Source organism: Drosophila bipectinata, chromosome 2R (assembly GCF_030179905.1).
Source record: "Drosophila bipectinata strain 14024-0381.07 chromosome 2R, DbipHiC1v2, whole genome shotgun sequence".
NCBI classification, from domain to species: domain Eukaryota; kingdom Metazoa; phylum Arthropoda; class Insecta; order Diptera; family Drosophilidae; genus Drosophila; species Drosophila bipectinata.
The window spans coordinates 21303377-21323469 of record NC_091737.1 but is presented as its reverse complement, the minus strand read 5'-3'; the positions used below and the strand labels follow the sequence as shown (position 1 = coordinate 21323469).

The following is a 20093-nucleotide window of genomic DNA, read 5'->3' as shown; positions in this document are numbered from 1 at the left end:
AATTAAAAGTTTCCGGCACCGGTGGCAATTAAAGTTAATGCGTACGTGGGAGGTGAGCTATGGGGGTGCCCCTTTAATTATACAGAACGCGTGAGCAATGCCTGTAATTTAGACTCAAACGAGAGTGCACAAAGCATTGACATGCCACAGCCTTGTATAGGTTCTGGTCCATGCCCCTGGCTCAGCTGGTATTTGCCTAATGGCAGCCCGGATATTCTATTCGGTGAAATTTCATACATACAGGTGGGACCTTTGACGGAATTGCTTCGAATACGACATGCAAGTCAGCTTGTTTTGCCAAAAAGCTAGCTTTAATTAAGTGCATGCCTTCAGTTGTCTCGCAAATTAAATCCTCTGCGCTGGGCCGACATATTAAATGACTATTTACATAAAGCCAGCCGAAATTGCACCTCCTTGCAAAGTCAACCGTTTCAGAGGTATTTTCATATTTAATTGCCCAAGCACGAGGCCTTGCCTTAATAAATATCTCAGTGGGAAACGCATGGGGCTCTTGTCTTGTTATTTATTCTTAATCATCTTAACAATAACATTAAAATTGTCAGCAAATTTTAAGGTCCTGCTGGCGAGAGAAAATCTTCATGTAATTTAGTTAATGAGTTAAAGTTTGCATTCCTCAACTCGAGAGGGAACTTTAATTGGATACTGCAGATTGTGTTTGATTTCATCACATTCCATTTTTTCAATCCATCCTCATCCTAAAATAAAAAGCGTCACTAATTGCTACAAAAGAGACAGGTTAATTAAGTACTTGCCCTGGCTTTGACAGTTTCTTTTTTTGCTTCTCCGTCAACTCAGAAACGTTTTTTCAACTCCGTAGAATGCATTATTTTAAAAAAGAAAAGACAAAACACGAATCGAGTTGAAACTTTATTCATTAGGACGAGTTTTAGAGCAAGATACTTTAAAAATATTAAATATAATTAAAATTTGAATTTGAATCCAACTTAAATCTTTGATCGTTATAATAGTGGGACCAGGTGGCGCTGATCTTTCCCCCAAAAATACTAACTTGTTTGAATTTTTGTTAAAAACATTTTAAATTATCAATTAAATTGAATCCTATTAATATAAAGCACAGCCTTTAAATGTTCAACTGGAATTAATTATATTTTCATACACAAATATAATTATTAAAGTCTGAGGTAATTAATACCAAAATACTAGTTTTGAGACATTTCATAGCTGAAGGCAAGAGATTTTTTAAATAAACCAAAGGGGTCCTCTTGTTGTTTGATTTAAATAATATATATTAATGGTTAAATCAGATAAAGATAGGGAAATCACATCAAGATCTTGCCAGTAAGCTATGAAATCTCTGATCTTACTCATTCTGTTTTGATCAAATTGAAATACAAATTTGCATAAATATCAAATATCGTGTGATATAAATTCTCTCCAAGTGCCTCAAGAAGCTTAGTCGTTTTTCAAAGCTGGGATCAGTCAGCTCGTATCCTTAAACTCAAAAAGGTAAGCACATTAAATTATAAACCTTTTCCTTAATATTCCACCTTATTTATTCCACTTCACTTTATTCAAAACTCAAAGGCCTTAAGCCAATTTAAAATTCAGTGCAGCAAAAGAAAAACAAATATAAAAGTGTCAATAATAAAATTTTTATTGCACGATAATGAACTTTTACGAATTCAGATCGGGAATAGTAATAAAAATCGCATATCTCCACCATTGGGTTGGGCTATTGATTGACACAAGTCGGGCCTATTCTATACGCATCTATTATTATTTTTTATTAATCTTAAATTATTTCTGCATCAGCTTGCAGTATTGAATTCTACATGCATGCTTTTCTAAGAATAAATACGGATAAGAAATACAAACACATTCATTCATTCAATGTTTGGAGTGATATTAATCCATTCCAACAAGCACAGGCATACAATTATACACATATACTGACATATGTAAATACATATACTTTATTTTGAGATTTATAAAACGATTCCAAATTGGGGGGATCGGATGGCAAGAATTTGCTGTGCAGTATTCGAAGATTTCATTATACTTTTTTTTTCTAAATACATATATATTTATGTATAAAACTAGACACTTTTTTTAACTGGTAACCGTAACCTTTTTTGAATTTGACAATTTTTAATATCAGTTTTATTGATCTGTTTCCCAAAACTGATATTTTTCCCACTGTGCTTTAATGAAATTGAAAAGAAGCTTTTGTTAACTGATCTGGCAGCCCTGGTTCGCACTATCTGGAAATAATGGCAGTTCCAAAAAATTCGCAATATAATCAAGACGAGGAGGTTGCCAATGGAGCTGTCAGGACGGTAAAAAGCAGGAAATGGTACTATTTGAAAATGCTGGGTGACTATGCAGGTTAGTGATAACACGATCGGTAACAGATAAGCAACTATAACCCATAAATCATGATTCGACCCAGATGTCTCGATTCGAGTTGCGGCTACCGTTTTCCTCGCCGATTTCCTGCTGCGATTGTTCCGCTGTGCCGTAGAATATATCCGCTATAGCCGGTATTATCTACCGGAAGATCGATTATGGACGATTTTACGTCGTGGGTGCACCTACGAAAGCAAACATGTCTATCTGGCTATGGCATTCGTCATCGCGGGTCTGTCCCGAATTTCAGTTACTGGAGATTTTAGGGTCGTTATTCCTACCGCTCTCTATTTGGCCCAAATTCCGATGTACTGGTTCTTCTTCGATTTAAGCCGGAGCACGCTAACCTACTCTCACTGGATCCGGGAAGATCACGGCCTGGACTATGCGGCAGGCATGGCGTCGAATTACTTTCATGGTTACCTGAAATTGGTATTGCCCGAAAGCAACAACGATGGAATCAAACATCGCATGGCGGTCTACGAGGTAAGAGTTTGAATTCTTTGAATGGTTTTAGTTTCATTTATAAATAATTCATTCCCATCCAGGCCGAGAACAACATCACGTTTGGTGTGGACCGCCTGATCATCCTTATTCCCGATGAAATGTTCGTCAATAAGGTTCTGGAGAGTCCTTTGTTGCAGAAAGCCAAGGTAATATGCCATAGTTTCACATTAAATTCATTAGTTAACATCAAAAAATTCGATATGCAGCCCTTAGAGACTAGACACCTTAACCGAGCTGGCGTCTATCGTCCTTTCAAGCACGACGTTTACCGTCTTACTAAAATGATCAACGGAAAAACATATTACTTTGCCATGGAAGGTGCCACACCAATGTTGTCCTTCTTCGATTCCATGCAGTCCAATCTGTCAGCCACTTGGCAAATGAAGGAACTTCAACGCGAAATTTGGCTTAAGTTCTGTAAGCATTTAAAGGATCTCATCAAAACATGGCCAGAAACCCGTAATGAGGTAGACCTTCTAGTCTACAATGCCCATGATGGGAACGGCGATCTTGTTGATATTGGGGATTTACTTATAGCTCATATGAAGAACCAAACCAAAGTAATTGACAAAATGTTAACCATAGATAAAAAGTACTAAGTTCGAACGGCATTTTTACGAATACGAATTTAATTTTTGAAGAGTTTTTTATAAATTTTACTTAAACGTAATGAGAATGTTTTATATAATAAAAGATGAACTGGGTTTTAAATGGCCTAGGGATACATGTTTGGTCTACGCTTCCATTTCTTCCATAGCTTCCATTTCTATTAGTTTAGCTTCTGCCGTTGCCAGCATTCTTGCCTTCCATTTTTCGTAATCCTCTACCTGTGGCTTTAATGGTTTTTTAGACTCTTGCCCAATGATGTTCTCCTGCTGGCTTTGCTTAAGTTTTCCCTCCAAATCTGAGGCAGAGGCAACTTTGTTCTCCTTGTAGTGTTTGGTGATCATGCGCTCCCACTGATGTTCGAGCTGCTGCCACTGGGTGGGCCTTAGATTACTAAAGGGCATTAGTTTCGTCTTGGACACTTTTGTCTTGAGCAATCGGCAAGCATGAAACACGGCGATTGCCGCGTACTGGGGATGATTAGTGTCGATGTCAGTGTCCTGGGTGGCCGCCAGTGCCTTGAAAAGTGTCATAAGCTCTTCAGCTTTGCGAGAAACCTCATTTAGATTTAACTGCACGCAAATGTCTTTCACGCTGGCCAGCTTGTTTAGGTCCAACAGCTTCTCAAACATGCGTTTGTGGTTCAGGTAGTGGGTCTTGCGGAGCATAGATATTTTCAAGGCCTGCTCTTTGTCGAAGCCAATACCTAAAAGGTTTGAGGCGAGGTCTGCGCACAGAACAATCTTTCCATATTCATTAACATTCAAAGGGACATTGGTGGATCGCAAATCCAGCAGGCGCACCAATTCAGTGGTTTTCCTGAAAAGGAATTGGTTATCCTTTGCTCATTTCTGCAGATTATGGGGAATACTTACTCTAGCACATTGGGTTCATCCCTTAAGCCCAGTTTAGCAATTAACTGTTCAATTAACGTCGTCATTTCTGTTAAAAATACTCGTTGTTTACAAATTTAAGTAGTTCCTCTGAATCGGAAGTAGCTACTAATGGCGCCAAGTAAAATCAGCTGTTTAGTGTTGCCACAAATTTTTTACAGCGCTATCGGATCGTCCTAAAATTTCGACAGGGTTGAAAAACGCGGAAATATTTACATTACATATTTTTTAGGAGCCGTTCATTATTTCAATAGATTAAAGAACGCTACATTTCAGAATCTGGCTGAGCTTATACCTCATACTTCTCTTATTTGGTGGCAAGTCTTACATAATTTATGGGGCGAATTTTGAAATTGCCGGGAAGTACCTTGCTATTTGTGAATCTCAAAGAGATCGGAGTCTCGGAAGAACTTGCTAGTTTCTTGGCCTCCTGTAGTCAAGCCCATATCCACCTTGCTGGGCGGGAACTAGCAGACGAAATCTTCGGTGTAAGCCACCAAGCGATATCGACGTCTTTATTTTGTAAGCCTGAACCTATGAGTGGACCCTGATCGAAAAGCTCGGTGAAAAATAAAAAACCAAATTTCAAACCAGATCTCTGCATACATTTTGCGCTTTACGGGAATATAAAATTAATGTAATATGTTTAGGCCCAGAATTAGATTCACTGCCAGAATTGATTAATGAGTCTCATTATCGCTGTCGTCTTCCTTTCTGGCGGCATCTCCAGCATTCCTCGCCATCTCGGTATAATCGGCAGGATTAATGCGATGCAGGCCATTTGTATCCCTGCCCACAAGACCCATTTCAAATCGGAAGTCCTTGTCCTTCAGATCGTCATGGACCTTGTAGATGCTAAAAGTAAAAACAAAGTATGTAAGAAACGGCCACCAGAAACTACCAGAAAAAAAACTTACATTTCACCCGCACTTTTTATAAGCTCTTCCGTTTCCATGTTGGGCTTTAACTTCTCCATCTCTGTCTTGGCCTGTTGCTTTGCTTTTCCACTGGCGCAAGCATAGTAGCCAAAGGAGGAACCGGAGGGCTCAATTTTGTAAAGCTGGGGGCCTTCCACCTCATCCCAAGAGGCAAATATGATTGAAAGTCCGAATGGTCGGACGGCACTGTACAGAGTGTAGGCATGAACGTACCCAGCAACCCGTTCACAGAGGTGCTTTAGCGGGATGGCATGCTCGAACTGCTGCCGAAAGTTGGCCGCTTCCTGGCGAGCAATGTCCGCCACATAATTTCCATCGGCCACCAGACCCGCTACAGCCATTCCAATATTCTTTTCAATGGTGAAAATGCGTCCGGCTGCGTCCTCCTCGTACAACTTGCTGAAGATAATCTTCTCCACAGCTAGTACCACGCAGTCTTTGCCTCGCAAACCGATCACAGTGCCACTCTTCTCCACCGCCTTGGATGCATAGTCGATCTGGAAGACCCGACCGTCCGGCGAGAATTGTGAGGCCGACAAGTCGTACTGCAAAAACAAATTAAATGCGAATTATTAAAATTTGTTTGGCAAAAAACGCTTCGCGTTCACTTACACCGGTGCCAATAGTACTCATATTGGAGATTTAATTGGAATTTAAATACAAAAAGCAAATGTTAGTTTAAATGTGAGCAGAGGATGATTTGACGGCTTTTTCTTGGCTAGAGATGGGAAAAACAGTGCCACCTATCGATAGGGGACTGCAACAGTTGCTTTCTCTAAAAAGTTGTTGAACATCACTAATCATATCGATTTGAGATATCGAAGATCTAAATAGGAAACATCGGCGTTTATCGACACTCGATGTTTTTTAACACGCGGTTCTTATTTATATTTACAAACATCTAAAAGAACATGCTTGCGACAGTTTGCGAAAAAAGGTGAGTGTGAAGTTAAAACCTATAATCTAAATTAATACCTGTCTACTTTTTATAGCTATGCGGCGGAAGCGCGCTATTCGAACTTTTATGCCGGTGGCGATATCACATGGAGCGCGGATGGCCAGTATTTTTATTGCCTGAATGGAGCCTCAGTGCATCAGGTTGCTGTGCAGACTTCACTGATTCAGAAAAGCTTCGGTGTGAATAGCAACTCCTCGACTTCGGCGGCTGACACTAAGAAACCCGTCGAACTGGATAACATCGATGTGGAGGAGGACACGATTACCTGCTTTGCTGTATCCCACGAGCATTTGGTTACTGCCCACCGAAGTGGGCTTCTTCGGCTGTGGGAACTAGCCTCCGGAAAGCTGGTGAAGCTTTGGAAGGCGCAGCACAAAGGTCCTGTAATCCGCATTGAGTTTAGCCCTTGTGGAAGCATAATCTGCACAAGCGGAGGAGCTGACGCCACGCTGAGGCTATGGGATTTTTCGAATAACAGCTGTGTTGGCGCTCTGAAAGATTTCCCGGGACCCGCTTGGCTACTGGTATTTCATCCCAACGTACTGCGTCGGGAGATATATGCCGTATGCGCAGATAACACGATTTATGTTTGGAACTACCAGACTAAAAAGCTGCTGCACAAGATGCGAGGACACATCTCCATGGTCACTGGCATAAGCTTCAAGAACACCGAAGCAGACTGCAATGAACTTGTTACTGTAAGCCGGGACAAGGTTGTAATCGTTTGGGAACTGGAGGACCAGAAGCTCGAAAGTAAGCAGCTCAAGGTTCTGCCCCTCTTCGAAGAGCTGGAAGGCGTTATATTCGCAGACGAGGGCCGAAAAATAATTGCTGCCAGTGGATCTGGAAAGCTATTGGAGGTAGACGGCAAGACTTGGCGTATTCGAGAACTTCTGTCGCAGACGGACTTTCAAATAAGTCGTCTTCTAAACTGCAGAGAACTAAAGCAACTGGCCTTGGTCACAAGTGAGCAGAATATATTGATATACGATGCAGAAAATCTAAGCCCCATTAAGCAGCTGGTGGGCAACAATGACGAGATTCTGGACATGTGCTTCATGGGCGACAACGATCGCTACCTGGCCGTGGCTACCAACAGCAAACACTTCAAATTATATGACACGGAACGGGATATGAATTGCCAACTGATTGTGGGACACACGGACACGGTCATGTCATTGGCAGCCTCCCAAAATCTGTTGATTTCCGTGGGGAAGGACTGCAGCGTCCGGCTGTGGAGACTGCGACATGATCAGGAGTGCTCTTTGGAGCCGTTATTGCAGCAAGACAACTGCCACACATCAACCATTGGGTGCGTGGCCATGACTCACAACGGAGCCACAGGATTTGCCTCTGTAAGCCAAGATGGCAGCATGAAGGTATGGCAGTTGGCCAGGGACAAGCAGGATCGCAATGCATACTCCTTCAATCTGCGTTATGCAGCACTCTCCCACGACAAGGAGGTCAACTGTGTGGCCTATGCGCCGAACAATAAGCTCATAGCAACGGCCTCGCAGGACAAAACAGCAAAAATTTGGCTATCAGATTCCAATTCTCTGCAGGGCATTCTTCGGGGACACACCCGAGGAGTTTGGAGTGTCCGCTTCTCCCCAGTGGATCAAATCGTACTCACCTCCTCCTCCGACTGCACCCTGCGCCTTTGGTCGCTCAGCAACTTTGCCTGCCTAAAGCGATTCGATCAGGAATGCACCGTGCTCAGAGCCGAGTTTCTGGATCACGGCAAGTTCATCCTCTCCGCCGCATCGGATGGCTTGCTGAAGCTGTGGAACATCAAGACCAACACGTGCCTGCAATCCCTAGATGAGCACAATGACAGGATTTGGGCTCTGGCCGTTTCCGGAAGGAGTAATAGATTCTTCTACACCGGCGGAGCCGATTCAAAGTTAATACGCTTTGGGGATGTGACCCAGGCCACGCGTAACGAGGCTCTTGATCAGCGCCAGGCCACCTTAGAGCAAGAGCAGACACTCCACTCTTTACTCCATGCCCAGAAGCAGCTCCATAAGGCGTTTGTGTTGGCCCTGAACCTGGACAAACCGAAAGCCAGCTACGATATCATCAACCACTTTGTCCGGGAGAGGGATGATGATGGTCTCCGCCAGCTAGTGGACCAGTTGAACGTGGACCAGCGTGTGGCGCTGCTCCAGCATGTGAAGGCCTGGACCACAAACTCTCGGCACTCGCAGGTGGGCAACCTCATTCTCAGGCATCTGATTGGCGACGCTCTGCATGATCCGAAAGCACGCTTTTACAATAATGGCAACATGGTTGAGGTCTTGACACCCTATGTCCAGAGACACTTCAAGAGGGTCACCGAGCTGAACAAGGAATTGGCCTTTTTAGAGTTTATCGTGAAGTGCATGTAGGGTGTGACAATATTTTAACTAGTTTTAAAATAATTCTTTTTAATTATTTTTAAGAAAATAAAATTTACTTACATATACATAATACCTTAAAAATTCAAATTATTTAAAAAAGTGTTAAACAAAACATCCTTTTGTTTCCATTGTTTTGATCCAGATTTTTCAAATTTTCTGATGGTACCCCTTGTAAAATCCAGAATTCCCATTTTGGCCCACAACCAAGTCCATATCTTGGCCAATTTCTATCCGATCCTTGAGAGGGATACCTTGATCGATTTGTAGCTCCATTCTCTTTCAATCTGCATCAAAACCTCAAAACAAAATTTTCGACCCAGATTTTTCAAATTTTCTGATGGTACCCCTTGTAAAATCCAGAATTCCCATTTTGGCCCACAGCCAAGTCCATATCTTGGCCAATTTCTATCCGATCCTTGAGCGGAGTACCTTGATCGATTTGTAGCTCCATTCTCTTCAAATCTGCATCAAAACCTCGAAACAAAATTTTCGACCCAGATTTTTCAAATTTTTCTGATGGTACCCCTTGTAAAATCCAGAATTCCCATTTTGGCCCACAGCCAAGTCCATATCTTGGCCAATTTCTATCCGATCCTTGAGCGGGATACCTTCATCAATTTGATTTGCAAGTTTTTGTGCTGTAAAAACGATTTACTTTCTAATTTTTTGTTTTAACATTTATTAGACAAATAGTTAATATAACATTTATAACCACTTACATACGTACTGACGGAGGGAACACCTCTGCAAAGGGTTTTCGCGAATTAAAAATTCCAAAATGGTATAAAATTTGATTCAAATTTGAGTTTGTGGCTTGTGTACGTGAAGACAGGACTCCCAGGACATTCGAAGCTCTTTCATTAATACATATAACACATACATATACATATAAAAATCTGTACCCGTTTCCCATAACTCAAATCAATTACATTTTGACAAAAAAATGGTTTATACATAAATCACAAAATTTATAATTAAATTACATATGAAGTCGAAATGGGAACCGAGCACGGAAAGCCTGCGGGAGCGGAAAGCCTGAGCTTTCACGTAACAATTTTAACAAAATATGGAAATTGCGAAGGAGCAATTTTCGGGTCTGTTTCCCTGACAGAATTCCTAAGATTATCACTGTTAGACTTAATTTACATAAGGTGTGCGCTGGCAGCTTGGACATTGTTCACCTCGTTGTTTCGGAGGCTTACTCGATGATCATGATCAGATCGTCGCCCTCCAGCTTCGTGCCGTTGGCAATCTCCAGCTTCTTGACAACACCGGCAACGGGTGCCTGCACCACCATCTCCATTTTCATGGCGGACAGCACCACCAGGGGCTGACCCTTCTCAACCTTGTCGCCAACGTTGACACGGATGTCGATGACTGTACCGGGCATGGGGGCGCCCACTTCACTCTTGTTCGCCTTGTTGGCCTTGGGATGTACATGGATTTCCTGCAGAAAATATGATTATTGAAATTATTGAAAGCTTCAAAATCCCCAGCTGCCGAACTTACCTTTACTGCCTCCTTGTCCAAGATGTGAACCGCTCTCAGCTGTCCGTTAAGCTCAAAGAAGACCTCTCGAATGCCATTGGGCTTAAGATCGGCAGATACGGCCAAAGCCTTAACGCTCAGCGTCTTGCCCTTCTCGAGAGATACATCAAACTCCTCGCCTACCTTCGGACCAGTGAGGAAGATGCGCGTGTCCAGCTTGTCCACGGGACCGTAACGGTCGCGGAAGACCAGGTATTCGTTGGTAACCTGGGGGTAGAGTGCCGCCGACATGACATCGCGATCTGTGATGCTGCTGTGAGATTCCTTAAGATCCTTCTTCAGCTTATCCAAGTCCAAAGGTTCTAGCTGTTCTCCGGGACGTCCCTCAATGCGCGGCATGTCCTTAAGAACGCGAGAGCGCAGCGGCTCGGGGAAGCCACCGTGGGGAATACCAATGGATCCCTGCAGATACTCAACCACAGACTTGGGGAATGACAACTCCTCGGCCTTCTCCAGCACCTGATCGGCGGTCAGACTGTTTTGCACCATAAACTGGGCCAGATCTCCAACAACCTTTGACGATGGCGTCACCTTGATGATGTCACCGAGGAGAAGATTGGCCTCCCGGTAGGCCTTCTTCACGTCCTCAAAGAAGTCTCCCAGACCCAGAGAGAAGGCCTGGAACTGGAGGTTGGTGTACTGCCCGCCGGGGATCTCGTTGAGGTAGACATCGGCGTTGCCGGAACGCATCGTTGTGGTGCACTCGAATGGACCGTAAAGGGTGCGTGTCTGCTCCCAGTAGGCAGAGTACTCAGACACCGTGCGAAGGTCGATGTTGGTGTCCAGGGGTGTGCCCTGCAGGGAAGCCACAACGGCACCCATACTAGGCTGTGAGGTCATGCCGCTCATGGAATCAACGGCCACGTCCACAACATCGGCACCAGCCTGGGCACAGGCCAGCATGGAGGCTACGCCCGCACCGGAGGTGTCATGAGTGTGAATATGGATTGGCACATCGGGGTGTTTGTCGCGGATGGCAGTGACGAGCAGTCTGGAACAATAAAAATCTAGAAAATATTCCGGATAGGATAGGATAGGGTTTGCCTGATACATACCTTGCAGACTCGGGCTTGAGCAAACCAGCCATGTCCTTGATGCAGAGAACGTGAGTTCCAGCCTTGACCAGCTCATCGGCCAGATTAGTGTAGTACTTCAGATCGTACTTGGTACGCGTGGGATCACCAACATCGCCGGTATAGGAGATGGCAGCCTCAACCACACCTCCCGCCTTTCCAGCGGCATCCATGCCGAGGATCAAGTTAGGCAGGTAGTTCAGGGAGTCGAACACACGGAAGATGTCCATGCCAGTTTGGACCTATTTAAACAAAATCAGTACCCCACTTAGAAAAGCTTATAGGATCCTCTTACCGCCAGCTCGCAGAACTTGTAGACCACATTATCCGGGTAACTGGTGTAGCCAACGGCATTGGCTCCGCGCAACAGCATCTGGAAGGGAATGTTGGGAATACGCTTACGCATCTCCTCCAGCCGCTCCCACGGGCACTCGTGCAGGAATCGGAGAGCGACATCGAAGGTGGCACCGCCCCAGTTCTCCAGCGAGTACAGATTGTTGAACTTGTGGGCCACGTACGGAGAGATCTTGAGCAAGTCGTGGGATCGGACACGGGTGGCCAGAAGCGACTGGTGGGCGTCACGGAAAGTGGTGTCCATGAGCAGAAGGTTTTTCTGGGAGCGTACCTCCTTGGCAAAGGCCTCGGGGCCTTTTGTCACCAGGATTTCACGCAAACCCTTTGGTGGCTCCGTCACTGTACGCATCATAAGAAAACCAAAGTAAGTATTATTCTCTTATGTAATAGGTCGCTAGAAAGCAGGATTATGTCCTTAATCCTTGGACCAACATAATTACAATTATTATTTAAACTAGATAACCCAAAAAACAAAAACAGTAATACATCAAAAGCGGCGGGCTTAGCTGCTAAAACCAAAAAGCTGCTTTATAAAAAAACAAATTAATTACTTAATTCGTGTGTTAAATATTCTAAATGTAATTAACTTTAATCCCAAGCAATAAAAATAAATGACAAAGGTTTAATACATGATGTTACCAATAATATAAACTGTATTAGATCCACACCCATTTAAATTTTGGCTTTCAGATATCGGGGTTTGTTAGCCCAAACCACATAACATATTAATGTCATCAATGATCGTATGTACAAATGTCCTGTATGAGTATGGATACTTTCTCGATTTCCCAAATCTAGGATACATAAGGATAACTGCAACATAAAACGTACCTTTGGCCTCGCCGCGCTCTTCACGTTCTAATGCTTCCGGCGACAGGTCTATCGGATTCGTTGTTTATGATTTCGAAAAGATCATGAGAACGTGTCGCGTATGAACGAGGCGGAGGTGGGCGTGGTCGGTGGAATTTGTTGGTGGGCGTGTTGTGGTGCGTTTTGAATCGTTGTTGTTGGTTTTTTATTGGAGTTGATACATAGGTGTGTGATGTTGATATTGTGTTTTTTTGTTGTTGATTTGATATCGCGTTTGCGATTCAATATTTTTAATTAATTAATAACAGATGCAACAAAAATTGAAAATAGTTTTAAAAGAAACATAAATTTTGATTAAAGCAGATCATAAAAGCTAAAAAAACGATTCACAAAAGATGCGCAGGGAATATAATCATGCCTCTGGAAAGGTTTTCAATGGATCTTGATTGGGGTCTTTTGAAACGAAGCTTTTGAAGATACAAATTCAGTATTTAAGTGTTTAAATTATTTAAAATATAATTGAAAACTTAAATATGACTCTTTAATCTGTTAAGCTTCTCTCAAAGACCTCCAAAAAGTAGTCAGGAATATCATATCCTGATAGATCTTCAAAAATCGGTATAAACCGCAGGGGTTATCACAAAAGCAAGCGGGAACCCGAAAAGCACATGCCATAATCTTTGAACAAAATAATCGGAACTTACCCAGTGGAACCTCAGGCACATGGGGAGTAACAACAGCCGGCTTCAGAGTGGTGGCCAGTGGGGTTTGGGCACCGTTTACCAGTACCTCGCCCAGGTAATTCAGCAGCTTCTGGGCACGATTCAGGGTTGGTCTGAACTTGAACAGCTGGGGATGCTCGTCAATGAAGTAGGTATCCAAGACGCCGTGCAGGAATTTCTGGTTCTCCAGCACGTTAAGCAGGAACGGGATGTTGGTCTTCACTCCGCGAATACGGAACTCGCGAAGGGCACGGTTCATCTTGGAGGCGGAGCTCTGCAAATCGCTGGCATGGGAGATCACCTTGACCAGCAGGGAGTCGTAGTAGGGCGAGATGATGGCGCCAGCATAGGCAGAAGCGCTGTCCAAACGGATACCCATACCTTCGCCGGAACGGAACACCTCCAGGCGACCGGTGTTGGGCTGGAAATCATTGGCTGGATCCTCAGTGGTGACACGGCACTGGATAGCATAGCCTCTGGGCTGGATTTTGTCCTGAGTGTATCCCAACTCGGGCAGAGTCATTCCTTCGGCAATGCGGATCTGCGACTGAACCAAATCGATGCCCGTGATCTCCTCGGTGACGGTGTGCTCCACCTGCAGGCGAGCGTTCACTTCGATGAAGTAGAAGTTTCCACAGGATTCGTCGCAGAGGAACTCCACAGTTCCGGCGTTTTCGTAGCCCACGTGCTTGGCCAATCGCACAGCGGCTTCGGTCATTTTATCACGGATTTCTGGGGGCAGTCTGGGAGCAGGGGCAATCTCCACGACCTTCTGGTGGCGACGCTGCACGGAGCAGTCGCGCTCGTACAGGTGCACCACGTTTCCGGCCTTGTCACCCAGCAGCTGAACTTCAATGTGACGTGGACGCTCGATGAACTTCTCGATGAACATGGCACCGTTGCCAAAGGCAGACTTTGCCTCGGAACTGGCACGCTCGAAGTTCTCCTCCACTTCCTCCATTTTGCGGACCACACGCATGCCACGTCCGCCGCCGCCGTAGGCAGCCTTGAAGATCACAGGGAGGCCGTTCTTCTTGCAGAACTCCAGAGCTTCCTCCTTGGAGGTCACGGGGCCATCTGTACCAGGGACAATGGGTACGCCGGCCTCAATGGCGGCCACACGGGCTGCCACCTTGTCTCCCATGTTCTGGACAACCTTCGGCGAGGGTCCAATGAAACGAAGCCCGGCATCAATCACCGCCTGGGCGAAATCACTGCGCTCGGAAAGGAAACCATAGCCCGGGTGAACTGCGTCAATGTCGTTCTCCTTGCACACACGGATAATTTCTGGAATGCTGAGGTAGGCCTCCACCGGTGGAAGACCCTTGCCCACCATGTACGATTCGTCGGCCTTTTGTCGGTGCATGTGCATCTTGTCCTGCTCGGAGTAGACGGCAACCGACTTGATGCCCAGTTCTGTGCAGGCACGGAACACGCGGATGGCGATCTCGCCTCGATTGGCCACCAGGACAGACCGGATGGGCTTGTACTCCACCTGGTAAGATCATTTTAATTATAATTCAACTCTGGTCTGGGGAGACGAAGTAGTCTTACCTTGCTGGAATAGCCATTCTTGAAGAGGTAGTAAAGTCCAACGCGTGGCTGCGTCTTGCGCAGCGTCCTGTACGCAGACTGTGCGGCTGGAATGAACATGGTGGTGACCCCAGGGACTAGGATTTAGCTGAAAAAAGATGCATTGAAAGGGAATATATTTTAAATCATTTTATTAAATTATCAAATATCATTATTTTTCAAAAACCTACAAAATAAAACTCGAAATTTATATGACACATAGGTAAAGAAGGGGTAAAGTATTGCCTGCTGTGCTCAACGATCGAGAGATTGCATTTAACGCTTCAATTATCTGCTAATTTCGAATGCTCGATTTCCAAATGCCTTAAGGTTATCGACTCTACTTTCAAAAAAGCGAACAAACAAGCGTTGATGGAAGGTCTCGGCCTAAAATTGTTCTAATTGCAGCTGTTATTTATTTTTTTTTTAATTTTTGTTTAAAAAATCTAGTGAAAATAGTGAGTATTATCTCCATCACGCCTAGAGTTCCTAATCCAAGCTTTATATTCAGTACAAAGTCCAATGATTTTTTACTGCCTCGGTGTTATTCCATATAAATAACAATCTGTCTGCTCATTAATTCGAACAATAAGTGAGTTGACTCACGTGATCGAAATCCAAAGCGGGTTTAAACAAATGCCCGACAAACTTGTAGAATTGTATAGCCGCTTGTTATTGTTTTTTTTTTTAGTTTTGTGTCTAAGTAGGCAAATAGGTAGGCATTTTAAATAATAATGCCGGTAAAATATCCCTAATTGAAACATTGAAACTATCTATTATACCTCACAATAGAAGGTAAAGTAACAGGTTGGCAAATATTTATTCTAACACTTAATAATATTCACACATTCGAAGCTCAGAACGTTTAACGATCACCAGAAGGTATGGCAGTTAAAGGGAAAAATACCTTCAATCCCAGCACCAGATGGTATGGCAGTTAAAGGGAAAATAACTTAATTATTTTTATTTAGCAAGTCATTGTTGTGCTTTTGTAAGTTAGGCAAATATATTTTAACACCAAATGGAATTTTTAATAATCGTAAAATAACAAATATATTTAGAGTATTGGCAGTGCGGTGCTTTTAGAAAAATTATTCGCACATGCCATAACTTTTGTCCAGTTTATTTAATTTGTTCTTACTTTTAGCTTGTTTTGCTCATTATCAGCGATTCAAATGGCTTTTGGAAGAGACAAACAAACGGACAGGCGGACAAACGGACAGCCGGACAAACGGACATACGGACGGAGACGGGTACAGGTACAAGGGTGCGTCAGTGATCGGCTATGATGGCCAGACGATTTAAACACGATTTTGCATTTTAGATTCAAGAGCCAAACGAGTTCAAAAAGCAGACGTGTGGAGTACCCTGCTGAAATCTAAATCTATTTCACGGGGGCTCGTCTACGGCGAAACTTGTCCGGCAAAGTCTACGAAAAATAGACTGAATTTGAAGTGCATGGAAAACTAGTTTTATAGTTAAATTGCCAAATGGGGACATCTCATCAGGTGATTCATTGAAAGCTATCAAGTTTGGAGATAGTTTACCTGTTTTAAAATTTACATCAACTTGCTAGAATAAAAAAAACAAGGTAGGTAGCTTCCCCTCACGTGAAGTGCATGACCTGCAGTGGGCCAGGGAGTCTATGGATAATCGAACACCCGTGTTGACACATGTATCGGATGTTTGTACACAAATGAGGTTCAGATAATGAGGGGAAGATAAGCTGGTTTTATTAACACATCGGGGCAAAAGTATTATCATTCCCGGTGGGAGTGGACACTTGTGTTCTGGACCCTGGGGGACCCGTCTATTAATAGTCACGACGAACGTGATGGAAATCTTTGGTTAGATCAACTCTAATTAAATTCCCATCGATTAACATTTATTTAGTTTATTAATACGTTTCATTTTCGCAGCATTACTTCATGATTATGTTATTAATCAAACTTTATCAAACTACATATATGACGTTTATTTGTGGAAACCATGTCACCTTAAGGAGCGGATAAGTCCACGTCAAGAATGTCATAAAAGAAATATTTATTTCCAATGTTATTGCAAGTGTTGTGCAAGCTCGATTTCCCCATTATCAATATAGTGTATACTATGTTTTGTAAACAAATTGTAAATATGTGGAAGTTTGGAGACTGTTGTCGATTTAGGTCAGTTGTCATATTAGATTTCTTATCTCTCTTATGTCGGTTCGATTAATGTCGCCTAGGTTCATTTATCAGGACAGATCCATCAGACATCTGCTGAACTCATTAAGTTTTTACTCCCAAAGTCAAATACTAACCTCGTTCAAGTTCAAATAGGAAAGATAAAACACTCACGCACCACTTATCTCAAAACTAAGCGGAAATAATCATTGGCTTTTGATTTTCTTATCTCTAGACCCACAAATTAAAAGGACTCTTGTGATTAATCGGCTTTAAATATAAAGCTAAGATAACAAATATATGTATATATTCTAATAAAAGTCTAGTCTGTTGACTTTACCATTTTAGAATTTATGGTTTATAATAACCGGATTATTTCAAAATTAAGTCGCATTAACATCGAATGCAAGTCTAACAAATTGTTTAGCGGTACGCGAAAATAACACGTTCATATAATTCACATTCAAATCAAAGTTTGTTATGGATAAAGTGCCTCTGACACGAAGAATAATTTGAGTTATTTTCCCCCAAATATTGGTTGGAGATCAATTATCCTGTTGCTTCTTTTTTTGTTGACTGGGTGTGTCCTGAATGGTTCTACCCTCCAAGAAAGTGGGTGCGGTTCTGCCTAATCTCACGCAATTACACGAAAGCACTGTTGACACGGGGGGACTACATGAAGACCGAAAAGCAAACCAAAAGCCCCAATGTGTTTGCTCGCCTGACTGGCACGTCCATCAGAATGAGCGATTATGTAATAATAACTTGATAATCCCACTCACTAACTACTCGTACTTCCTACAATAATAATAAATATAATAATAGGCACTCGAATGATTTCCTATTCATCACATTTTGCCCATAGAAATGTGCGTGATTCGCCTGTTTTTTTTTTTTGCTCTATATAGACGAACGATCTTGAACGTAAAGCCGCTAAGGTCAAAGTCGCTTTTGAAAGTGGGTCGGTCGGGCATTGATTTTTCCGCAAAAAAACCGAGGTTGGGAAGAACATGGGTGCAAAATCCTTAGACTAGTTATTTCCGCTTTTATTTTTATTTCGTTATTTTTACTTTTTTATATATTATATTTAAATTCTCCTTCAGTTTTCCCCTTTTGATTGACAGCAACAATTTGAAGCTTGTGTACATAAAAAAATCCACATTCAAGCAAATACTTTTCTATATTCAGTTAAGCACACAGTCTAGACTCTAAACCTTATCAAGCTGATAGAGACGGGAGCTTTGACATTGAGTAGTCCGGGTCCAGCTCCGAAAAATGTACAAATCAAACTTTGTTCAAAGACATCTCGACATCCATTGCAGATCGAAAGCTAATTTCAAAGTTTATGCAAAGTATTTTAGAATAAATTATCCACCATATCTATGCATGTTTGTCTGTCTGGCTGTGCGACAAACACGTTTCTCCCAATAGCGAAACCATAAGAAGGTCATAAATATTGGGCAGCAGAGAAAAGTAGGATGTGTACAAAAATAAAACAGCCAGCACCACAATTCCCTAGCTGTGCGTGTGTCAGTGTGGTGTGTGGTGTGTGGTGTGTGGTTGGGGTAAGTTAGATATGGAATAGAATAAAATGTAATTAACACATGTCTGCCCCAGAGAGTGACGAAAGCGAAAGGCCCACATGTACATTGAACCAGGAGTGGGGTAGGGATGGGACGACAAAAAAAAACCCCCATCTCATCACAGAGGAAGAAGAAATCGAGCAAAAATTATGCAATTAATTTCCTATGCACTTGATCGATAAGCTAAGCAATATATCTCTGTTCCGGTTGATGATGTGTCTAGACTCTAGACCAGATATGGACCACTGACCACTGACCCCTGACTTACTGGTTTAGTAACGAAGGTATCCTCGTGCTCCTGCCGAGAAATCTCCCGTTCGTTGCACTTTAAGGCAGTTATTCAAACGAGAGTCGGGTGTCGAAACTTCTAAAAAGCTTCTATATATTCGTTTTTTTTTTATTTTTCTGCCGGCTTTTATTTAAGAAAGTAAATGGTTAGAACAGCGCGAAGTCGAAACGGTTGCAGCACTTTTTCCTTCTTGCTCCGTCGGTTTGTAGTTTTTTTTGTCCAGGAACTCGCGAACCGTTCAATCCAAAGCTGTCCGTCGGACTGAAAAAAAAGTGGGAGCTCCTAGTCTCGGGGAATATAACTCGAAGCATTTGCCGATTTGCCGCGTCTCGCAGTTTCGACCAGTTTTGTTCGTATTTCGGGGCGAGAGAGCTCTCGACAGCTTCAGCTGGTAGTATTATTCTCCCTATCTCTCCATCAGCCGCCTGCGCGTGTTCTTGCTCCCTGCCGGTAATGATTTTTTCTCTGGCATTGCAAATAAATGAAAGATTTAGGAAACTAAAAAAATACCCTATAATAAGGGCCTACATTTAAGTGTTACATAATCCTAGGACAAGAAAATATGTTGCCTACTTCAAGGCGTTTTATTTAGGATACGATTATGGAGGGCTGCTTATTAAATAAATCTACAAATTCGTACTTTGTCCTAGAGATATTAATGTCATCCGATGGGGTAAACTTTCTAATAAAGCCAATGGAGGTTGTAGTGCGTGGGGAGCACAACAGCTGTTCGTTGCCCCCAAAAATGGGCTGGTCTCCAAAAACAATATCTTTGAATGACCTTCGTTTAATAAAATGAACTAAATAAATAAAAGTTAAACTGAATCTTGTTAATTTAATAAAAAAGTAAAATTCTATTACATAACTTCCTATTCCCATCCAATAATAAATCAGAGATTCCCTAGAAAATAAAAGCGAATCACATCATAGCGTCTCCTGATTGTCGGTCGTGGAAACTTTTAAAAAAATAAAGAGGCTTGTTGTTGTTCGGGAGACGTCTCGATCAAATCGAACACTGCGGCGGCTGTATGTAGTTTATTATATGTATTAACAGCCGGTGTCTCTACACCTTTTGTACTCGCTGGCGGGGTCACAAAAAATCGTACGACTCCAAATTGTTTGTCGCAATTCAAGATTCGGCGCTGATTTTGACGAGTAAGAGAAGAGAGCTTACACTCTTTGTTATTGCCGGTATCACCTGGATTACTACTTAGAGGTCTCGCTCTGAAAACATATACATACGAATACGCTCATATATATGTATGGCCACACGTGTATATTGGGGGCTTTG

At 42.8% G+C, this 20093-nt stretch overlaps 5 protein-coding genes across 9 annotated transcripts; 2 read left to right on the top strand and 3 right to left on the bottom strand.

The window, feature by feature from the left end:
• Positions 1 to 1307: 1307 nt before the first annotated feature.
• Sting (transmembrane protein sting) lies at positions 1308 to 3619 on the top strand. Of its 3 annotated transcripts, none has more exons than XM_070278109.1 (5): positions 1308 to 1488; positions 2228 to 2367; positions 2432 to 2874; positions 2937 to 3041; positions 3102 to 3619. In XM_070278109.1, the coding sequence occupies exons 2-5, from the start codon at positions 2253 to 2255 to the stop codon at positions 3492 to 3494; spliced, it is 1056 nt and encodes a 351-aa protein (XP_070134210.1). In that variant the 5' UTR covers positions 1308 to 1488; positions 2228 to 2252; the 3' UTR covers positions 3495 to 3619. The 3 variants fall into 3 exon arrangements, with proteins under 3 accessions (XP_070134210.1, XP_017093798.2, XP_070134209.1); XM_017238309.3 differs by having other exon boundaries at positions 2206 to 2367; XM_070278108.1 differs by having other exon boundaries at positions 2203 to 2367.
• Positions 3504 to 4897, bottom strand: Orc6 (Origin recognition complex subunit 6). The gene is made up of 2 exons (XM_017238311.3): positions 4377 to 4897; positions 3504 to 4320 (listed from the first exon to the last, which is right to left on the bottom strand). The coding sequence occupies exons 1-2, from the start codon at positions 4439 to 4441 to the stop codon at positions 3630 to 3632; spliced, it is 756 nt and encodes a 251-aa protein (XP_017093800.2). The 5' UTR covers positions 4442 to 4897; the 3' UTR covers positions 3504 to 3629.
• An 80-nt stretch (positions 4898 to 4977) lies between these two features.
• Prosalpha7 (proteasome alpha7 subunit) lies at positions 4978 to 6104 on the bottom strand. Its single transcript, XM_017238310.3, has 3 exons — positions 5945 to 6104; positions 5312 to 5877; positions 4978 to 5249 (listed from the first exon to the last, which is right to left on the bottom strand). Exons 1-3 carry the CDS (start codon positions 5963 to 5965, stop codon positions 5075 to 5077), a joined length of 762 nt encoding a protein of 253 aa, XP_017093799.1. The 5' UTR covers positions 5966 to 6104; the 3' UTR covers positions 4978 to 5074.
• Positions 6105 to 6134: 30 nt separating this feature from the next.
• LOC108123216 (transducin beta-like protein 3) lies at positions 6135 to 8756 on the top strand. The gene is made up of 2 exons (XM_017238306.3): positions 6135 to 6269; positions 6325 to 8756. Exons 1-2 carry the CDS (start codon positions 6244 to 6246, stop codon positions 8675 to 8677), a joined length of 2379 nt encoding a protein of 792 aa, XP_017093795.2. The 5' UTR covers positions 6135 to 6243; the 3' UTR covers positions 8678 to 8756.
• Positions 8757 to 9614: 858 nt separating this feature from the next.
• PCB (Pyruvate carboxylase) lies at positions 9615 to 19072 on the bottom strand. 3 transcript variants are annotated; one of them, XM_017238276.3, is made up of 8 exons: positions 18782 to 19072; positions 14751 to 14877; positions 13179 to 14691; positions 12496 to 12543; positions 11606 to 12003; positions 11293 to 11552; positions 10199 to 11228; positions 9615 to 10136 (listed from the first exon to the last, which is right to left on the bottom strand). In XM_017238276.3, the coding sequence occupies exons 2-8, from the start codon at positions 14847 to 14849 to the stop codon at positions 9888 to 9890; spliced, it is 3597 nt and encodes a 1198-aa protein (XP_017093765.2). In that variant the 5' UTR covers positions 14850 to 14877; positions 18782 to 19072; the 3' UTR covers positions 9615 to 9887. The 3 variants fall into 3 exon arrangements, with proteins under 3 accessions (XP_017093765.2, XP_070134137.1, XP_070134138.1); XM_070278036.1 differs by lacking the exon at positions 18782 to 19072 and adding an exon at positions 14960 to 15095; XM_070278037.1 differs by lacking the exon at positions 12496 to 12543.
• Between the last annotated feature and the right edge of the window lie 1021 nt (positions 19073 to 20093).